This window comes from Aspergillus glaucus, assembly GCF_001890805.1.
Source record: "Aspergillus glaucus CBS 516.65 unplaced genomic scaffold ASPGLscaffold_7, whole genome shotgun sequence".
Taxonomy (NCBI): domain Eukaryota; kingdom Fungi; phylum Ascomycota; class Eurotiomycetes; order Eurotiales; family Aspergillaceae; genus Aspergillus; species Aspergillus glaucus.
In genome coordinates this window covers 23,059-38,835 of record NW_019170459.1, presented here as the reverse complement: position 1 = coordinate 38,835, position 15,777 = coordinate 23,059, and the positions used below count along the sequence as shown (strand labels likewise).

At 47.6% G+C, this 15,777-nt stretch overlaps 3 protein-coding genes and 1 non-coding gene across 4 annotated transcripts; 3 read left to right on the top strand and 1 right to left on the bottom strand.

Annotated features, from left to right (window-relative positions):
- Positions 1-324: 324 nt before the first annotated feature.
- ASPGLDRAFT_t77 lies at positions 325-395 on the top strand. Its single transcript has one exon. It is a non-coding gene; the product is annotated as a tRNA-Gly (tRNA).
- A 124-nt stretch (positions 396-519) lies between these two features.
- On the top strand, positions 520-2,309 carry ASPGLDRAFT_1345365 (putative inositol 5-phosphatase). Its single transcript, XM_022541303.1, has one exon. It carries the CDS (start codon positions 732-734, stop codon positions 2,103-2,105), a length of 1,374 nt encoding a protein of 457 aa, XP_022402074.1. The 5' UTR covers positions 520-731; the 3' UTR covers positions 2,106-2,309.
- Positions 2,310-6,293: 3,984 nt separating this feature from the next.
- ASPGLDRAFT_123265 (uncharacterized protein) lies at positions 6,294-6,539 on the top strand (the record flags this gene model as incomplete). Its single annotated transcript, XM_022540383.1, has 2 exons — positions 6,294-6,371; positions 6,423-6,539. The coding sequence occupies 2 exons, from the start codon at positions 6,294-6,296 to the stop codon at positions 6,537-6,539; spliced, it is 195 nt and encodes a 64-aa protein (XP_022402073.1).
- A 2,306-nt stretch (positions 6,540-8,845) lies between these two features.
- On the bottom strand, positions 8,846-15,509 carry ASPGLDRAFT_123864 (putative RNA 3'-terminal phosphate cyclase; the record flags this gene model as incomplete). Its single annotated transcript, XM_022540435.1, has 2 exons — positions 8,846-8,945; positions 14,380-15,509. Coding segments are annotated over 2 exons (1,230 nt in total), but the record flags the coding sequence as incomplete, so codon positions are not given.
- Between the last annotated feature and the right edge of the window lie 268 nt (positions 15,510-15,777).

Genomic DNA, 15,777 nt, shown 5'->3' with positions numbered 1-15,777 from the left:
TTGTAGGAAAAGAGTGGCATTTCGGAAAACCAGGGACTGGGACCCACACCATGTCAGGTGGGGGATCAGATAAGATGACTCGGCTATGCGGAAGGAGTTTGCCGGCTGGTACGGGGTCAGTGGCCCATGGACGCTGTGTATTGTGCAGAAACATCATTATTTTCTTCATTATAGACAGTGTACTCCGTAGAACATGCTCTTCAGCAGTAGTATGAGCACAGGACAGCATTGAGCATGCATATCACTAGTACTGATAGAAATAATGATAAGTCACTAAAAGGGAAAAAAATCACAAGAAGTCAGATAGCCGAATGGTCTATTACAGCATCGTTGGTCTAGTGGTAGAATTCGTCGTTGCCATCGACGAGGCCCGTGTTCGATTCACGGACGATGCATTGTTTTTTTTAATTTTTTATTTATCTTATTGTTTTTTTTTTTTTTTTTCCCTGCACCTCTTACCCAAACTACTACAGAACTTGTATTCTGCATGATTTGATCTCTTTTGCCATTCTACTTAACTGTCGGATTGAACGAAGAATAAAAACCAATCCATACTGCTAACAAGTGTGCCGCACAGATCCTCATCAGATCTCAAGATCGCCGGGACACGTGGGCCCAAGGACGTCATCAGCTGAACTCGACTTCTCCCATTTCTCTCCCACTCGCTCGCTCTCTTTTCTCTTGATTTCTACATCTCATGAACAAGCGATAGTACCATCGCAACAGTCACAATGGACTCTCTCAGCCTTTACATGCTCACCTTCAACTGCGCGCGAACTCCCGTCGACATCGATCTATTCGCATCGCATTTCTTCGACGCTCTACCCCACACCGACACTTCAACCGACGATTCCCTCACACCCCCCGAATTGATCGTGCTCAGCCTCCAAGAGATCGCTCCTATCGCTTATGCCTTTCTCGGGGGTTCATACCTGGATACCTACTTCAATGCTTTCCGCCGTGTGATCGACCAAGCGGTGTCGCAACGGTGGGATGGTACGAGCTATGACATTCTGGTGCGGGACAACTCCGGCATGACGGGACTTCTTGTCTTTGCTCGCTCAGATGTTGTCGATAAGGTGTCATGGATTGACTCTGCCCGTGTTGGTTTTGGATTCCAGCAGATGGGGAACAAAGGTGCGGTTGGTGCGCGGTTGGGATACTCTGCAGATGGGCAGCCCGGCAATACGGTGGATTTGACTTTCGTTGCGGCACATTTGGCCCCGATGGAATGGGCTTGGGAGCAGCGGAACCGGGATTGGAGAAGTATCGTGGAACGTCTGGTGTTCTCCCGAGAACAGGATGCGAAGCAGAGAAATGTGGAAGCTGAAGGCGATTCCGAAGAAAGCGCTGCTCTGCTTCAAGGGTCGAGCTCTGAGAGAACCGGCAACGAAGTCGGAGTCTTCATTCCTACGACCTACCTCTTCCTTGGCGGGGACTTGAATTACCGCACATCCAACACCAGCCCACTCCAAGGAGACCATGTCCGATTCCCTCGATTCAACGCAGATCCTTCCAGTCCCCAACACTATTCGCAGCTATTGAAGGATGACCAGCTTACGCGAGAAATGCGCAAGGCTAGATCCTTCCAGGGTATGTCGGAGGCCCCCATTACCTTTCCACCGACGTACAAGTATACATCAGCAGCCCGCAAAACCGCGCGCGAGGCGTTATACAGCGGAGACCCGAAGCTGCAGGAACAGATCTGGACGAGTAGCCGATGGCCCAGCTGGTGCGACCGTATTTTATACTTGGATACACCGTCGTGGATGAAGGGGAGTCGCAATCTCCAGCCTCATAAGTACGACGCATTACCTCTCTTCCCGACATCCGACCACCGTCCGGTTGCGCTCTCTGTTTCTGTCCCGCTGAATGCGATCCAAGTCCCCAGAGATGTTGACCATACGAACGACGTACGACTCATTGCTCCGTTTTCGGTTGATCCCGAATGGAAATCTAAGCGAGATGCCGCAAGGACTAAGGAGCTCCTGGTCGGCTACTTGGCATACGCTGGATGGACCTGGGAAGGAAATGGGTACATGCTTGCGACACTGCTTGGACTGTTTGGAGTATGGCTCGTGCTTGGATCGATGCTGTATAGCTAAGATTGCTGGGTGTTTCAGAAAATGATCCTGGACATTTCATGCAAGACATACATGTCTTATGCCGATCGGATATGATCTATATTTGGGTGCGAATAAGCAGACCCCGGATTTTCAGTCCAATCCATGGAACCTTGTCCGGTGTGGTCCGATCATGCCTTATGCGTGAAATTTCTCGAAGTCTTTTAAGGGTTCTCGAATCCGTAACATGGATCAAACGCTTCCACTCTTCGGTCAGAATACGAATCGTACAAATTACTTTGAGGCATGGAATCGTTCTATAAGCGCAGAAATGAACGAAGGACTCTACCGAATTCCGAATTCAAAATCCAAATTGCGATATCTCCCCCACCTATATGAATCCATTATCCCCCTCATCAATAACCTCTAACAACCTTTACCCTTGGCAACTTCAAAAAAAAAAAAAAAAAAAAAAAAAAAAAAAAAAAAAAAACCAACAAATAACATCACCCATGAACAATTGTTGAACATCCTCAAGGGTCATGAAACCTAGCCTGCCGCACTGAAACACCACCCAAAAACCTCCGACTGCCAAAAACATGGCACAAAAATCACCGAGTGTATCATCTATCATTGCGACCGGACGGACCAGGACTTAATCTTGAGATGGTTATTGTGGATCTGGCTAGCTGGTTTGGGTTTATGGTCGTGGTGGTCGTGTTTATTTTTGATTTGATAGCGCAGCTAATTAGATGATCCTGGGATATATAGTTAGTTCGGACTCGTTTATCGAAACGTCGGAGAGTAGAAGTTCGTTTAGCTTAATTCAGGTATATTAAATTAAGGTGGTTATGGTATGATTCGGGGATATTCAAAATTAGGACGGTTTGCATAAAATGATTATTCTTGAGTTCTTGAGTCGAGTACATCACATCATGCCATAATCTCTATTATCCCTCCAGTGAATAATCATAGAATAATACCGTAGTATTCTTGAGTGAATGAATATACAGATGCCCAAGCATATTACATAGAACTCAGCCAAGTCCTCATACCCCCTCTTCTTCTTCAACCACCCTTCTGCCTGCCGCAACCATGATACTCTAGCGAGCAGCCTTGCATCTTTACCGGATACTCAAGTCATTCGATTTCAAAGAACCAGATCCGGAGAACAGCCAATGACCCATTGTACGATCGAGAGTTGTTAATGGTGTTGGCGATTTAAAGGCAACTTTTGTTACTTCTTACCAGTACTCGAGTTCAGGGTTTGACTTTCCTGGACTGAGGTCTCTTTTGGTTTGCGCATAAGATGGTATTCTGTGCTTTCTTATTTGCGCCAGAGACTGCGAATGGAAGAAAGATGCCGGATGGTTCATAATGTGGATTGACTGCATCTTCTGATGTAGGTTATTCTTCTGGTTGTACTCATTCCATGCGTCAAGCAGAGCTGCGATGTACTAACCAAGCAGTCAAATTAGGACTCTGCCTTATAGCCGCTTTTCCGTCCAAGAAATACATACCTCGACAGACGTGGTAACGAAATTGTATCCACCAAGTGTCAGAGATGCTACAGCCTTTATCTTCGACAAGGAGGATCCTCCCGCTCCGTCCGTCGGGTTTGAAGGTCTGATTCTGAAAAACGGACTTTGTCGAAAAGGGTTGAGTCACCGAGAAAACTCCAAGCGCTGTACTGATACCCAGCAAGTATCTTGATTAAAAGAGCACAGAGACAGAGACCTATCTTCACAGTATGAAAAACAAGAACGTATCGGGAGCTTCACTGACGCCTTGGTGCTATGCTGCTTGAGAATGGTACTTCTTCCGCTCCAGTTCCCCGAAACAGGTGCTGGTACAAGTCGCAGCAAGAACCAATACTACGAGAAGAAGGGAGTATACCGCAACAGGTGTTTGTGTATTATTGCAGACACTCAAGTTTTTTTTTTTGCTTCCAAAGTGGACGAATAACAGGATCTGGTAAGTTGACATTGACCCTAGCAATTTGAGCCGCATGTTGTACAATCAGTAATTAGAGTCGTTGTGCACGTTGAAAGAAAGTCGGGACACGAAGCCAGGACCTCCAACTAGTTCAGGCAAGGTGCTACCGTACATCTATAACGATCGTTTCCTCTTGTTACCTTGGGCCTGCAGTTAATGGAGGACGGACTTGTACGATGCCAGTTGTAATGTGTCGTTACCGACCGGCGTCTTCTCAACAGGACTTGAATAAACTTTGAGACACGGAATAGCTAGCTTTGAATACAATTTGTGTATACTCAAGTCGGAGTACAAAGTGAAGGTACAGCGCAGGGTATGAAGGTGTACTAACCATATCCAGACTGTTCCTGCAGCAACCTCAAAGAATACTCCGCAGTATGGAGAAGCACTCATGTACAATTGCATCATGATTGACGGTTGAATAAACCGAAATGATTGGATTCAGTCCCCCCAATCCCGCGCCTTCCGACGGAGGACAAGGAAACAAACAAAAAAAGAGGGGCAACTACTCCTGAAATGGGCGAAATTCCAGAAAGAGGTTGAAACTTTGATGGTGCGACAAACCGTCGGGCCCATGCGAGGCGTTTGCTTGCTTGCTGTTCAGGAGAAAGTGGGCAAATGCTAGGCTTTTGTCAACCCGAAACCACGGATGGAGTCACTGCTGGTCATTGCTGAATAGGAGGTGGGACTGCCTGTTTGTTCTATGGGATTTTGATTATGATTATGATCATGGGATGAGGAACAGTTGGACTGTACGAGTACGACTGCTACAGCGCCAGAATTACTGTGATTCCGTGCTTACTTAGAGAATCCCCCGAATTCCAGAGACTCCGGATCCGGATCCTGTATTCGATCGTCCAGCAAACCCGGGACAGGAAAAAAAAAAAAAAAAAAAGAAGTTTGACAGGATTTGATCTCCTCTTTTCTCTCCCTTGACCCATGTCCCATGTCAGATCACGCTGGCTCCGGTGCGACTGCGACTATTGGCAATTGAATCGCGAGGGAAATTTTTGATTATTTTTCAAGGGGGGAAAGGGAAAGTGTGATTGATGTGCTGCGAGTCATTACGATACGATCCCGGAGTCAGACCCAGTCGATATCCAACGCGCCGGGTAGTATTATCAACTGGTGTTGCTGATCCGACGTGTCCGGAGTCGAAGACAGGATCAAACAAGATGTCCAGAATACAGTACAGATTCAGATTTCAGATTTCAGATTCATTCGGGATTATAGGAAACAAACATGACATGCAGACAGCAACACAGACTTACATCTTCTTTCCGGATCTCTTTCAATCGACCAATCCAGAGCTCCGGGAACATCGGCGTTTCCACTAAAGGAGAAGAAAAGGGAAAAAATTGATGTGCCCCTAGCCTAACGGCCAGTCACTCTTGCCCGATTTTTTTTTTTTTTTTTTTTTTTTTCCTTTTCGATTATTCCATAATTTTTTTTAGCGGCTAATTTGATAATAATTATTTCGCATTATTATTCGATTATTCCGGTGTGATTTGTGTTGTTTCGACCCGGACTCCGCCTGTCTCTGTATACCCACTGGCTGCCGGCATTGATGGATCCCAATCTGAAATTTCTTTTCTGCTAATTCTCCTGCCTAATACTAGTTAGTAGTATAGTAGTAGTAGAGAAAGGGATTTGACTTTGGCCTGGAATTCCGCTTCTTCCTTCTAGAATCCCCGTTCGGTGGGTTCTTGTCGGACCCCGTCGATATAAATCTCTGGTCCCTTCCGGTCTTTTCTTTCTCGATTACCATTCCCTTCCCTTGGTTCTACGTCGTTCCTTGACACCGTCATTCCTTTATTATTTTACTTCTGATTCTCAGATCTCCGAATATCAACGCCAGTCGTCTACTTTCTTCAAGTCCAACAACTGTCGGTCTAGTTATCATTCGTCGGCCCATTTCCACTGCTAGTCTAGCCTCGCGGTGTTAATTTATTATCTGCAAGAAATCCAAGCATCAGCCTCGCTCCATACAATTTACTAGTCCGACGTCATTTCTCCTATTGCGGCTTGGTCTTATTTTTCATTTTTCATTTTTTTTTTTTTTTAAACACTGATCTGGGCTGTGTTTTTTCTCAACTTCTTTCACTGTCCACCGCTTTCACTCCTTTAATACCATCAACCAACCCTAAGCAACGAAAAAAGCTCCCTTGACGGGAACAACGACGATATCTATCTACGATCTAATCCGTTCCTTATTATCAAATCCTACATCACATCATGTACTCCTGCGCCAACTACCCCCGCGGATGCCGTGGCCGTGTTAACATCGATGGAGCAAAGTGCGCTGACTGTGTGGTATGCATCATTCCTACACTTATCCAAATGAAAATATGCTAATAAATGTAGAGCCTCAAACTCCGTCGCCCATCCGCCTTCTCATCCCCCTTCGCGCAATCCAGGGATTACCGCAGATCTCTCCCCTCAGAGAGAGACTCTCCATTCCGGCAAACCCGCCTTGAATAAACAACAAAATAATGAGTCGATGAGATTCTTTTCCGGCGGGACACAACGACACCCAACCGATATCCTACAGGCTAGGGCCCATTTTCCGAGTTGTGGTTCTTGTTCCGTTAATGAGTTCTATTCACTATTCGCTTTTCGCTACTACTTTCGCTATTATTCACTATTTCACTAAGTTATCACCGAGATGCATCGCCGGGAGTTTATTCGTTTCAGTCATTCATTATACATATTTCAGGGCGGCTATTCTCTGGTTTTCATTTTGGTTGCTTCTTTCGGTTTGGTTTGGTTTGGTCTGGGACCTGCACTGTTGTTCGGTGCTTCTAAGGGGAAAAGAAAAATTACAAGAGAGGGAAAAGAAGAATTCTCGATTGATGTCGGGAATCGCAAAATCTCGGGTTCATATCTGTACATGGGGTTGGATGTTTGAATCTGCTGCTGGCGAGCAGTGGCGCATGCCGTTCTATTCTATGGACATTCGTTTAATCCTTGTTATCGCACTTTTTTTGTTGCATTTGCTGTGGTTAAGCCACCATACCCCATCGCTATAGCTCTACATGTCAGCATCTTTCAAACAATCGCTTTTGACATTCTTATTGCACTGAATAGCACCTGGCTATAACTATTCGGCCCTAGACCACAACTCCTCTACTAGCACCCCATAGCTACTCACCCCGTCAAAACAAGGCTAAGCGACATGTATACCCAGGTGAGACATCAAACTTAGATCCGAAACCATCACCTCTCCTGTGTCACCTGTCCCAGCGGTTCCGTATTCACCGGGTCTCTGCATTTACGCCAATTGTACCTGTACTTGTCTGTACCTGACCCGTACCTGTCCCTGAACCGGTACCTTTTCCCATTGCCCTGCAGATCACACCTCACCGCCTAAAAATCTCAGATAAATAAACGGAGACCCCGAATGAACAACCAGTATACCAATTCCGGCATACAAGCCGCCACAGCCACAACCCGCACAGCCAGCTCAATTTAATTCCGGGGGCTGTGATTGGTCGGCTTTATTAATGGTGGGTGGGTGTATGGATCGTGGCGGTGCATGCTAGCTTCAATGGGGATGGTGATGGATGGGGATGGCTGTGCAGCTAACCGAGCCGAGCGGGACGGAGAGACACAGCCACAGGTAGCGTTGGGTATGGATATCAATATGGGTATGGTTACTGGATGGAGTAGGTGCAGGCGTGGGTAGGATGTTTGTTCGCTTGTAGGGAGGAGGTACGGTGAGCTCAGGTTGGCTGTCGCATATACGCGATACGCTGGCGATGTAATAAGTGCTTTTTCCTTGCTTATGACTGAGAGTGGGATGGTAGTTTTCCGGAAAGACAAACGGGATGGATGCGCCCAAATTGTACTTCGTAATAGCAAATACAAAGAGCGTGGGCATTCACCCTATGGAGCGTCCCATGCTACAAGCGGGTTCACAGTTCCACCCCAAGAACCTCCCCACAAACCCACCGTGCACTATTCGTATGCCGACTCCAGTACCACCGACTATTCTCCGTACTCGAAGGTCTCTGTTTCTCCGCGTTCTCTTTCTCACTCCCATCCTCAATCCTTATCCTCGCCCTGGGAAGAATAAAACTTGCCCAGTGCTTCCAGAATAACCAATTCATTCCGCATCGACCGATCCACGCATGGCTGATGCAAGCCGTCTTCTTCTTTAATACTCTCATCGTATAGTTCCCATGCAAAAGCAGTATGTGCTGTTTTCAATGGTATTCCGAGTCAAAATCTTCTCGTAATCCCTGTAATCACCAGGGTCCTTCTTGTCCTCCTTGAATCTGAAATAAACCTCAAGATTGAGGAGGCTGTCGCGCGATGCGGAAACCCGTCGTCGTATGTCCTACTACCATAATGTAGACGTGTGTGGGGTGATGAGTAGCTTCGGAACAGTGGGAATTATGGGGACGTCTTTGTCGATTATATGTGATGGTATATGGTTCAGCTCCTCACGGAGCTTGACGATAGTTTCATGCTCGATGTATTTGCGGAGTGTGAGGACCTCCTCCGGGCCTAGAGGACAGGTAGACGGCCACCAGGATCGGTGTCTCAATTGTTAATTCTTCAACCGAGAGATTTGATCTTGGTATTGAGAATTGGGGGTTCTGGGCGATTGGATTGTTTGAAGGGTATCGGGCTTCCCATTTGCTCGCGATTTGAAATATACATAATCAACTACTTTTAATGGAGGGGCGGCAGAGATTATTTGCTCAGGAACATGCAGAATGAGATACATTGCAACAGCAAATAAAATGGTAAGCTGGAGACCTGCGATAGAGCCTGGTACTAAGCTACGCAAGCTTAATACCAAGAACCTCCCCACAGACCCATCGTGCACTTTTCATGTGCAGGCACCAGTATCGGTCATCTTCTCTAGTCTTAGTCTCAGGCCTTTTCTTCCACGAGGCCAGGGCAGTCTTCAACGACCGCCAATGAGATAAAATTGTCTTGTTCTTTCTCTCATCTTTCTTTTCATCCTCGCTCTCCCGAGAAGGGTTTAGCTGACCCAGCGCCTCGAAAATGACCAGTTGATTACGCATATTCTGGTCCACACAGGACCGGTGTGTCCCCTCTCGAGGCTTATATTTCTCATGGAAGGTATTATATATTTCCATGGCGAACCTGACAGCGCATGAATCGAGCAGGTCTCTAATGTAAGAATGTCGCTGTTTATCCTCGTCTTTGGGATCGGGCGAGAAGATATAACCCTTCGGTTTGTGACACACGTCGCATGAGAGCCGGAAGCCTGTATCTGTATGTGCGACGATTAGAATGTAGACATGTGTGCGGTGAAAGGTACGTTCGGAGGTGTGGATGTTAATGGATGACCTAAAGTCGTATACATGTTCCGGGAGTTTTAGTCGGACGAGTCTTGAGGTGGTTTCTTGTTCGATATATTGGCGGAGAGTCTGCTTTTTCTTCTCCCCGAGAAAGTTGGTCGACCAGGATACCTCGTCGTCTGGGGCGAGGACGGTGATATCGATCTTGGTAACTTGGCCCCGCTGATACTGGTCCAGATTGAGCGGTGGGAAATGACAATCAACCTTTCCGTCTGCATCTCTAGTTGAAGGGAGAGGATTGATCAAACACTTCACAGACCCTGGTTTGGGTGACCCCTTGTACCACTGCCGCTCGATCACCTCAATCTGCATCTCCGGATACCCCAACCTCTTCATATTCGGTATAAAAACTTGAGAAATAAACTCCGGCGATGGCCCATCCTCTAAATTCGTCCACCCCCGAATCCCCACACAAATCGGCCCTTCTACCCCCGCAAGCCCCCCGGCCTGTAAAAGGTATGGATATATCGCCTGAAACACCAAAAACACAGAACCCTGTGCTTTAATATCACGATATTCCGTCTTTATTCCGCTGTTGATGTTCTCCGGCGGATAGAATGTGAGACTCATCGATCCACGGCTTGTACCCTGGACTAAACTATTGCTCATCTGCGCGAAGGATTCGATGGTGTGGACATGTGAGTTCTTGAGACCCTGTCTGTCAGGACGGTGTTTGCGGATGGAGTGGATTTTGATGGGGCGGGAGGTTAGGGCTGAGAGGGTGATGGCGTTGCGGAGGACTTGGCCGCCTGCTTCCAGGTGGCTGCCGTCGATTAGGAGGGGGATTTCTTTGATTGGAAATGACATTTTGGCGGGCTGGGTACTTTGGGCAGGTTTGGTATGGATTAAGGTCGGGCATGTTTGACGTGTGTTGAGGGTTTATCTATATACGGGTGCTTGCTGCCTTGACTCTTGTCGGACACTGACTCTTCCTTCTATTGAGTGATGCCTGGTTGCCAATTGGTGATGATGTCAAAGTATATCGTCGATTGTTCAGTAATTTATAAATATTTGTCTATTGCTATTCAACACCATCGTAGACCACCTTCAATCAATTATTCGATCATTGAAATGTCTCGTTTTTAATCCCAATTCCTGCATTGTAGTCCCCGGTGTCACGTCGTGTCCTAATTGTCACATATGATGGACGGAACGAGACGAGCTAGCTTAGATTCGGTAGATAGTAGTAGCAATAAGGTTTAGCTCTGGCCTCAAGAGGACCGATTAGGATTAAGCCCAGTTCAACTTCAATCCGAATTCCTGACAAACCAACCGCGCGATGCACGTGTCATTACTCCAATATCGTCTATCTTCGACGCTTTCCTCCTTGTCTGTCTTTCCCTTCCCATCTCTGGGATATAACTTCCCCAACGCCTCGAAGATCACCAACTGTTCACGCATACGCGAATCCACACATGGCGGATGCTCTCCCTCGTACCAGTCGACCATCTCGTTTATGTAGTTGAATAGTTCCTCGCGGAGATCCCTGACGCATCCCCAGGCTACATCTTCGATATCTTGCATGAGAACGTGTTCATGGTTATCCTCCCCCGGTCCAGGGCTCTTTGGGAGAATGAGGAAATCGCTCGCCACGCGGAAACCTCCTGTCGTATGTGCGACAAGGAGGTAGGCGTGCGAGTGGTGATGGGTATGCTCAGAGGTGACGACTTCAACAGGGATGGGGTCTGGTTCCTTAAAATAATGCCGTAGCCATGTATCGGTATGGAGCTCTGCGATCGTTTCTTCCTCGATGAACTTGCGGAGCGGGACATTGTCGGCCTTTTTGGGACAGGTCGCGTTGCTTCTCCAGGGTATTTTATCGTCTGGTGCGAGGATTGTAATGTCAATTTTGATGATATCTCCCATTTGATGCTTGTTCAGGTTGAAGTCTGGGAAGGGACAGTATATACTTTCATCTGGTTTGGTGGTTGATGGAAGAGAGTGAATCAGAAGCCGCACAGTGCCCTGCTCAACAGATCCTATTGTCCATCCCCTTTTTTGCAGTTTCACTAGTAATGGTGGAAAACCCAGCTTCTCCAAATTTGGCACAAACACCTGCTTGATATAGTCAAATGACGGTGAAGATACCACATTTGTACCTCCTGTGATATTCAACTGAATCACATCAGCCCCTGCTAGACCTCCTGCGCGCAGTATATATGGGTATAGTGTCTGGAAAACCAAGGCCACACTCTCTGAATCCTCAATCTTGATATCATACTCCTGCTTCACCGGCGGAAGCTCCGTTGTAGGTGGATAGAATGACAAACTTGTAGATCCAATCTCTGTACCCTCCACAGTACTGTGACTTATCTCAGTTAGAGCCTTGGCAGAAGCGAGCTGTGCAGTTTCGAGGCCCCCTTCGTGGATGGAGTGGATTGTTAGGGGTTTGGAGGTTAGAGCTGAAAGGGTGATGGCGGTGTGGACGGCGTGGGCGTGGTTGACATGTTGACAGTAGGTGGGTGTTAAGGTGGTCGATATTGGTATTTAGATGAGGATATTTCGAGTATCGAAGTGTAAAAGTTGTACGGCGATTTACAGTTCAATTGGCAATCCCCAGACACCGGTTACCGTAAATGGAATGAGGGCATTCCACACCATAATCCCAATACACACAATGAATTGATTAAATTAGCAGTCTAGAGCTATAACCACATGTTGCATATACCGACACATATTACTATTATACTGTGCTATGGAAGTACGGTACGAGTGTAAGTGCTTTGTATGCTTATGAGTTAGCGGGATATTAAGCTGTTATCTGAAAGAATGGAATGGTATGGGTGTGGTCTGAGTAGACTTTAATAACAATTAAAGATATTGAGCTTACCATGTAGCTACTGACTTATTTCTATGCAGGTCTTATGCTCCCAACAATCTTCTGACAAACCCACCGCGCACTCCTAGTATGCCCACTCCAGTACCGGCTATCCTCTAGTCGTTCGTCCCTCCCAACCATAGTTGCAGCTATAACCGTTTTGAGACGCACTCAATCTTCCCAACTCCTTAAAGATAACCACTTGGTTGCGCATAGATCGATCCACGCACTCTCGATGTGTTCCGTTTTGCGGCCAGGTTTCTTCTTTCTGTCGGTCGTACAGCTCGAGAGCAAAGTTCTTGGCGCATGTCCCGATCAGGTTCCGAATATTCTGGTCTTGCTCAGTACCATCAGTGAAGTGAAAACAATTACCATCCAGGATCCCATCACGTCCTAGGCGGAAGCCGGCTGTAGTATGGGCTACAATGAGGACGTTGACGTGCGAGAGATGATAGGTTCGTTCAGAGGCGTGAATCTTAATAGGGACGTTTGGCTTGATGAATTCTGATGGGATGCCTTTGAGCCCTTTGCGGAGCTTTGCAATTGTCTCTTCTTCTTCTTCTTCTTCTTCTTCTTCTTCTTCTTCTTCTTCTTCTTCTTCTTCTTCTTCTTCTTCCCTGTGACACTGATTAACCAGGAAACCTTGTTATCTGGAGCAAGGACGGTGATGTCGATTTTGATGACTTTGCCCCGGTTATACCTATCCAGATTAAGTAATGGAAAATGGCACTTTACCTTGCCATCAGGCCCTGTAGTTGAGGGCAAAGGATGGATCCAACACTTCACACTCCCCTGTCCACCTAATCCAATCATCCGTTCCCGCTCAACCAACTCGAGATTCAATTCTGGAAACCCCAGCACCTTCATATTCGGCGCCAGTGCTTGCTCAATATATTAAAACGTCGGTGAACCTGAGATATTCGTACACCCCTTGAAATCCACCTGAATCGGTCCCTTTCCCTCACCCTCTGCAAGCCCCCCCCCGCAAGCAGTAAATAGGGATACAATGTCTGGAACACCAAAGAGAGAGATCCCGGTGTCTCAACAGCCCTGTATTTCATATTCACCGCTTTACCATCGATGCTCTCCGGTGGATAAAAAGTGAGACTGGTTGATCTAAGCTCTGCGCCTTTCACAACGCTGTTGCTCACCTGCGCAAGGGACTGAATAGCGGGAAGATGCGTGGTCTTCAGACCTACGCCATCAGGGCGATTCGCGCGGATAGAGTTGATTGTCACCAGGCGTGATGCTAGGGCTGACAGGGTGATGGCATTGCGGAGAACTTGGTCGCCTCCATTAAGGGTGCTGCCATCGATCTGGAGGGGGCCTGGTAGGCAGAGTAATGTACAATGATGTCAAAGTACATCGTCTATTTTTAATTAAGCACTGACTTTTTTTCTTCGTCACTTGCTCAAAAGCGGGAAGCTTTCCCCATATCAAGATACCTTATACCTTTGTTTATCGGTGAAAGCTCCTCGCGGAGCTGCTCAATAGATTTTATTTTCGTGGAGCGTGGGGGCACCCTTTTTAGGACAGGTGGTCGTCCAAGAAAATCTGTCATGGTTACTGGTTATTGTATGAGGTTGTAAGTGTAAAGGAACCTATTCGTACTGGTAGGATATAAACATGGGTTGTGCTCTGCATATACGGAACACGCCGTGGGTATCAATGCTTGGTCGTTGCTATAGAGTAAGACAGTGGGAGGCAACAGAGTGGGGTAAGGCTAAGCACTGCCGCGTCAGGCTGAAAACGAATGTAACGATAAGAAATCCTCTTGGAGATATTCGGGGATTGGACTATACATCAAAGTGACTGGTTGCTAAGGATGCACGTAGCAAGAATCTCCCGGCAGACTCGCCGCGCACTTGTTGTGTGGCCGCTCCAGTATCGGTCGTCCTCAGTGCTGTTTTGTCCCTCCTGGCTCTTGGGTTCTTCCCTGCTCTCTTGCCAGTCCTCCTTATTCCCGTGATCACCCTTTTGTCCTCCATCGTTCTCGGGCTCTTCTTTGCTCTCTAGGCCGTCCTCACCGTCCTCGTGGTTGCGTTGTTGGTCCACGCTTCTGTTCTTACTCTCTTCTCCCTCCTTGTTGACATCTTCTTTCTTGTTCTCCTGCCCCCCGTCGTCCTCGCTCAGGCCCTCCTTCCTGCTCCCTTGAGGATAATATAACCTTTCCAGCTCTTCAAAAACCACCAATTGATCACGCATGGTGCGACCCACACATGGTTGGTGCCTCCCTTCTCGACGGCTAAACTCCTCCAGGTTTCGGTCGTATAGTTCTCTGACAAAATGTCTGACACATGCATCGCCCATCCCTTGAACGAGAAAGCGTTTGTATACATCGCTACACGTATTGACAAGGTAGCTTAAGTCCCCTTCGAAGAGCTCATCCCGTGATATACGGAACCCGGTCGTCGTATGACCCACGATGAGTATGTAGATATGCGTGTGGTGCTGAGTGGGCTCGGAGGTGTGGATGCCAATGGGGACGTCTTGATCGATTACATGCGACGGTAACGATGATCCATATAGCCTGTCGCGGAGCTCTGCAATGACTCCCTGCTCCAGAAACTTGCGGACCGTGAGTTTATCTTCCTTGTTTGTCGTGCCACGAGTCTCCCAAGATACGTCGTTATCTGGAGCGAGGATAGTCACATCGATCTTCGTTATTTTTCCCCTTCGATGTTGATCTAGGTTAATCTTCGGCAAGTGGCACTTTATTCCTCCATCAGGTCCCGTGCTGGATGGTAGGGGATAGACAAAGAGCTTCACAGAACCCAATCTGACTGGTCCTGTGTTCCAGCCACGTTTATGTAACTCAATATCCAGCCTAGGAAAGCCCAGTGTCTCCAGGTTTGGGGTCAACACTTGCGAGACAGAATCAAACGTTGGCGAATAGTGTATATTCGTACCTCCCTGGAGCTCCACACAAATTGGCTCCTTGTCACCTGAAAGCGCCCCTGCATGGAGTAGGTACGGATACAACGCCTGAAACGTCAAAAACACCGACCCTGGCGTTGTATGTCCACTATAGACCTTCTTCACTGCTGCACCATCGATCCTGTCAGGCGGGCGGAAAGTAACCTTCGTCGACCAGATTTCCGCGCTCTCAACGATGCTGTTGCTTACTTCTGCAAGAAACTCAATGGCGGCGACATGCGCGTCTCTGAGCCCTTTTCTTCCGGGACGGTTGGCGCGGATCGAGTGAATCGTGAGAGGATGGGAGGTTAGGGCTGCCAGGGTGACGGCGTTGCGGATGACCTGGCCACCGCCCTCGTGGGTGTTGCCATTGATGTAGATGTGGTGGTTCTTGACTGGTGGCTTGCAGAGGACTTCCGTATCGAGTGGCTTTGTATCCTTGGTCGGGGGCGTGGTGCAGGCGTGGCTATCGAGTGGTTTGGCATTCGCGACTGGTGGTGCGCTTGAGAGGACATCATGACGACATTTGGTGTTTGCGACCGAGGATGATAGAGGTGTGTCGAGCTACAAGGTCGTTAGTAAAGCTGGATTCTCGCTTATTGGACAGTGGACTCACTAGATTTTGGGTTGTCTGTTCTGGCGGACCCGT

Bases quoted from the DNA above. Each gene is read 5' to 3' on its own strand.
- ASPGLDRAFT_1345365 (XM_022541303.1), top strand. From the start codon at position 732: ATGGACTCTCTCAGCCTTTACATGCTCACCTTCAACTGCGCGCGAACT.